At 46.4% G+C, this 5,865-nt stretch overlaps 1 protein-coding gene across 1 annotated transcript in view; it reads left to right on the top strand.

Moving 5' to 3' along the window:
* LOC105521682 (chromosome unknown open reading frame, human C5orf45) overlaps positions 1–5,865 on the top strand; it is a 27,772-nt gene that overhangs the window by 10,723 nt on the left and 11,184 nt on the right. Inside the window, 1 exon segment of the mRNA XM_011955963.1 lies at positions 5,335–5,423. Within this exon segment, the coding sequence (XP_011811353.1) occupies positions 5,335–5,423 (89 nt within the window).

Genomic DNA, 5,865 nt, shown 5'->3' with positions numbered 1-5,865 from the left:
ACTCCAGCCTGGATGACAGAATGAGACTATCTCAAAAAAAAAAAAAAAGAAAAAAAAAAGGTAAGTAAGTAACTCTCAAGAGGTCAAAAATGAAGGAGAAGCTGGTCTGATGGTAGTGGGTTATCAGAACCTATTAACATTAGTGTCACTAAAGTTGATACACAACTCTGCACTGCTAAATTTAACTGGCTTAAAAAAAAAAAAAGTGGAAGCCAGAATTCAGAGAGGAAGCACCTGAGCTGCTGGGGTGGTTGAAGCCAGGTGCTCTGGAGCCTCCAGTTAGATGGCTGGGAGGGGTGCAGGAGACCCTCAGAAGACAAAACCTACCGCCCAGTCAGTGTGGAAAGACCAGTGGGACACCTCCTAACAAAACCGAGCCCTAGAGGACTACACCTCCGTGCACAAATGAACTAGATCCCCTCTGCAACAGGCAGCTTGCCTGTATTGACCTTAGCAGTGGCTGAAGAGGGGGAAATATCTCTTTAAGATTTTGGAAATGAAGTTGTTGCATGGTTTTTCATCCTTGTACATACCCTGTGTGAAAAGCCTCAAGCGGAAAATTTATCTTTTAATTGTCCCAGCGAGCAGAGGTAAATGCAGCTCCTCTCTGCAGCAATATATCTTCAATTGCCAGGCCTTAAAGAATTCCCACAGAAAAAGTTCCAAGTAGCATGTACTCAGGAGTTTAAAATCATTTAACATTCAAGGAAATATGTTACCAGGAGCAAAAGATAGCAGAACAACAGTCCGAAAAGTCAGACCCATAAAGACTTCAGAATACATGATATTGCATGTTTAATATACTTAATAAAATAAAAGAAGAGGGTGATAAGATGAGGGACTTCAGAAAATAGGTGTATTTGAGAGCTTGTTTGGAGGTTCTAGCAGGGGGTGCAGCTACTCATACCCTGGACCGAAGACCGCTTCTCCTCTATTGGAGGTGGTCGTCCTCTTCAGCCAAGCGCACAGCTTCAGGAGGGACGCACGTGGAACGGTGAGGGAGGAAGGGGACGCCAGCCAGATGAGCTAACCAACCTTGGTGACTGATGGAGTGACAGATGTCGCAGCCGGATCGCCCTCACATCCAAAAAAATAGGTGTATTTGAAAAAGAACCGAAAAGAGGCCAGGTGCAGTGGCTCACACCTGTAATCCCAGCACTTTGAGAGGCCAAAGCAGGCGGATTATTTGAGGTCAGGAGTTCAAGACCAGCCTGGCCAACAACCCACCTCTACTAAAAATACAAAAGTTAATTGGATGTGGTGGCACGTGCCTGTAATCCCAGCTACTCTGGAGGCTGAGGCATAAGAATCGCTTGAGCCTGGGAGGTGGAGGTTGCAATGAGTCAACTTCCACTTCTCAGGCTCAAGTGAGGCCTGCAACAGAGTAAGACTCTGTCTTTAAAAAAAATAAAAGAGTTTGAAGAACTTAAAAGTATAATCACTGAAATTAAAAATCCAGTTTAGGCCGGGCATAGTGGCTCATGCCTGTAATCCTAGCACTTTGGGAGGCCAAGGCAGGCAGATCACTTGAGGTCAGGAGTTCATGACCAGCCTGGCCAACATAGTGAAACCCCATCTCTACTAAAAATACAAAAATTAGCTGGAAATCACTTGAACCCAGGAGGCAGAGGTTGTGGTGAGCCGAGATTGAGCCACTACACACCAGCCTGCTGGGTGACAGAATAAGACTCCATCTCAAAAAAAAAGAAGAAATTAAAAATTCAGTGGACATGTTAAACAGATTAATTGCAGCTAAGAGGGAATTAGTGAAATGGAAGATAAATCTAAAAAATTATTCACAATGCAATACAGAAAAATGGAAAAGTAGAAAATATAAGGGAAAGTTGAGGGACATGGAGGTTACAGAGGAGAGTTCTAGCAAAAGATAATAGAGTGGAGCAACAGCAATAACGAGATAAGAGCACAGCATTTTCCAGAATCAAAGACATAACATTTTTAGATTAAGGAAACGCAGTAAATACCAAACTGGATAAAATCATTATTTTATTTGCAAATAGCATGATTGTGTATGTAGGAAATCCTAATGAATCTACAAAAAAGCTACTAGAACTAATAATTTAGCAAGATCACAAGGATACAAGGTCAACATACAAAATTAAATTGTATTTCTATATATATGCAGTGGACAATTGGAAAAATGATTTTTAAAATCAAATACCAGCTGGATGCATACTTCATGCTTGTAATCCCAGCACTTGGGGAGGCTGAGGTGGGTAGATCACTTGAGCCCAGGAGTTTGAGACTAGCCTGGGCAAGATGGCAAAACCCTCTCTACAAAAAAAAGGAAAAAAAAAATTTAGCCGGGCATGGTGGTGGGTGCCTGTGGTCCCAGATACTCAGGAGGCTGAGGTGGGAGGATCACCTGAGCCCAGGGAGGTTGAAGCTGCAACTTACCTCCATTGTCATGTGATTCCATCTTCTAGCAATCTTGGCTCACTGCAACCTCCGCCTCCTGGGTTCAAACGATTATCCTGCCTCAGCCTCCCAAGTAGCTGGGATTCTAGATAGGCACCACCATGTTGGCCAGACTTGTCTCGAACTCCTGACCTCAGGTGATCCACCTGCCTCAGGCTCCCAAAGTGCTGGGATTACAGGAGTGAGCCACTGTGCCCAGCCCCTGGTCATTTTTCTCTTTTTTTCTTTTTTTTTTTGAGACAGAGTCTCCCTCTGTCACCCAGGCTGGAGGGCAGTGGCGCGAACTCGGCTCACTGCAAGCTCCACCTCCCGGGTTCACACCATTCTCCTGCCTCAGCCTCCCGAGTAGCTTGGACTACAGGTGTTGCCACCTCGCCCAGCTAAGTTTTTTGTATTTTTAGTAGAGGCGGGGTTTCACCGTGTTAGCCAGGATGGTCTCGATCTCCTGATCCCATGATCCACCCGTCCCGGCCTCCCAAAGTGCTGGGATTACAGGCGTGAACCACTGGCGCCCAGCTGATTTTTTTTTTTTTAAGGGAAAAAAAAACACACTTCAGAATGGGTTCAGCAAAGTTAAAAACAAGAAAAAGTGCTGGCAAGGTAATGAGATCTCTTAGGGAATCCAAGGGGCAGAACTTCATCCCTGATGCCTTGAAAAACTAGCCCCAAGAACTGAAAAGCTGCCAACAAGCCAGGCGTCAGCTTTTCCTGCCCATCACTGAACAAGCCAGGCCTCAGCTTTTCCTCCCATCGCCCAACAAGCCAGGCCTCAGCTTTTCCTGCCCATCACCCAGCTTCTCCCTGTATCTTTGCTCTGTTTTCTCCTCTCCTTCCCTTTCTGTTTCTCCCCAGACTGTTCAGTCACATTCTCTGCTCCAAGTCCACAGAATCTCATTCCAAGCCAACTGGAAGAGCTGAGTCCCAATTATAAATTCCTAGGAGAAGCAATCTGGTTGGCCCAGGCTGATTCGAATGTCCACCTCTGGTCCAGTCAACTGGGATTGGGTCTCAGTAGAGAGGAGCTGGCTTACCAGGTAGGCAGACACCCCACATGGTGAGCGTGGCTTGTTTGAGATGTATTTCTGCATTCTCCTTGAGGAAGGCTTCTTATCCCCTCAGTGCTTCTGTGCTGTGTGTGGTATATGGTGGATGGCTGACTAGGCCACAGTAACAAACACACCAAAATTGTGGTGGCTTAATGCAATAGACGTTTCTCTTGCTCTCATAACAGTCCTGGGAAGACGATAAGGTCAGCAGGGCATTGCCCTTGATGTGGTTGCTCGGGGATCCAAATTCCTGCCATCTTGAGCTTCTTTTATTCCCTGAGGCTCATCTGTAGCTGCTTCTAGCCACTGAGAAGGGCAAGTGCGTGAAGGAGCTGCCGGAGGCTTTGAGGGCCAGGCTGGGAAACAAGTGACACTGCCATGGAAAGAGGCTGGTTTCGTGGCCACCCCAACTACACACACACTGGGAAATGAAGTCTAGTTTTGTGCCCCCATCGGGAAGAATGCGCTTCAGTATCCAGCCAGCAGTCCCTGCCCTATGGAAGAGCACACCGCTACTGGTTATGCCAGCCTGGTCTTTTTCAACTTTGCCATTTCCCCCTCCAGCTACTCTCCTCCGTTCTCACTTGAATGTGCTCCAAACAGGGCTGCAGTCTCTACCTATCCATCACAATTGCTTGTGTCGGAGTCGGCAGTGGTCTCCATGCTGCTAAAGACAATGGTTGGTTCTCAGTTCTCACTTGACATACTAGCTGCCAGGCACTGGGAGTCCACCAGAATTCTTTGCTCACAGGACATCAAGAATGCTCCTGAGCCAGCGGGGTGTTGAGGAAGAGTGGACACATACAGTGTGTGTGTCTGATTGCAGATGTGCTCCATTGTCCCAGCAGACTTCACTTACAAAACACAAGTTCAAAGACCAGATTGTTAAGAATTTCAAGACAGCGACAGCAGAGCAGATCTCATACCTGTAAAGCTGATTCTGCCTGTAGTAGGACCCATACTCTCAAGTATCATTTCTTACCATCTTCCCCTTAGACCACTCAGCTCCAGCCATGCTGGCCTCTTCACTGTTCCTCCACAATTCCAGGCTCAGGGTCTTCACACTCATTTTCATGTCATTACTTCTGCTGGAATGTTCTTCCCCTAGACAGCCATGTGGCTTGCTCCTTCGTATCTTCCTGTTTGTGCTCAAACCTTACCTGCTTAGAGACCCATTCCTTGGCCACTTTGAACACCTTGTGTAAAACGGTGTGCTCTTATGTGAGGCTCTTTCCTGGCCTTGTCTTTCTCAAGAGCACGTATTAGCATCGGAGACGTTACATGCCTCACTGTTTCTTTCCTGTCTCTTCCCGCTTGAATGTGAGTTCCATGATGACAGGGAGTCTTGTCCATTCCTGTGTCCTCTGCCCCTAGATGAGGCCTGGCACATTAGTTGCTACTCAGTAAATACTTATTGGATGAATTTGTGACTGCTACGTGGAAAAAATTTCTTTTGTATTCCTTTGATTATCAGTGAAGGTAAGTAGCATTTCATATATTTTTTGGCAGTATGTTATACAATGTGGCAATATGTGTTACTTCTCTTGTGACCTTTTTATTCATGTTCACTAACTATTTTGTGTAGGGCTTTGGGTTGAGTTTGGCTTCAATAGGTAGAGTTCAGGGTGCTTGTGGGACAGCCACATAGATCTAAAGTATTAGTTACAGAGACGGTTGGTTTGTAAATGATTCTGAGACAGCAGTCAGTCATTAGGATTCCTGCATGCTGCTTTAGGGGTCTTTGGGCCTTGCAGAATACAGCTTTGTCCTCCCCGAGGTGTATTTCAAATGGATCTGTTTCTCAGCATTCTGCCAACACTTTTTAAATGTAATATATTTTTTGGTTTCTCAGGCTTATGGTGAAGGCTCTGGTGCTGACTGTAGACGCCATGTCCAAAAATTAAATCTACTGCAGGGACAAGTTTCAGAGCTGCCACTCAGGTACAGCTGTGTGGGAAGAGTGTGGTTGTCTTCCCCTGTTTTCGTCTTGACCGGATAATAGAAGTACACAGTGGATAAGTCCCGTAGACTCCCATGCCTCACAATACGGCAGCGGAACACGCTGAGCAGTTCTCCACTGAAAGTAAATCAAAACGCCAGCTGTTTTACATGCACAGATGAGCTGACTAGAAAGAAAGTAACTCTCGGCCGGGCGCGGTGGCTCATGCTTGTAGTCCCAGCACTTTGGGAGGCCAAGGCAGGCCGATCACAAGGTCAGGAGTTTGAGACCAGCCTGGCCAGCATGGTGAAACCCCGACTATACTAAAAATACAAAAAAAGTAGCCGGGCATGGTGGCATGCGCCTGTAATCCCAGCTACTCAGGAGGCTGAGGTAGGAGAATCACTTGACCCCAGGCGGCAGAGGTTGCAGTGAGCCGAGATC

Source organism: Colobus angolensis, unplaced genomic scaffold (genome assembly GCF_000951035.1).
Source record: "Colobus angolensis palliatus isolate OR3802 unplaced genomic scaffold, Cang.pa_1.0 Scaffold404, whole genome shotgun sequence".
NCBI classification, from domain to species: domain Eukaryota; kingdom Metazoa; phylum Chordata; class Mammalia; order Primates; family Cercopithecidae; genus Colobus; species Colobus angolensis.
This window is presented reverse-complemented; position numbering and strand designations above follow the sequence as displayed.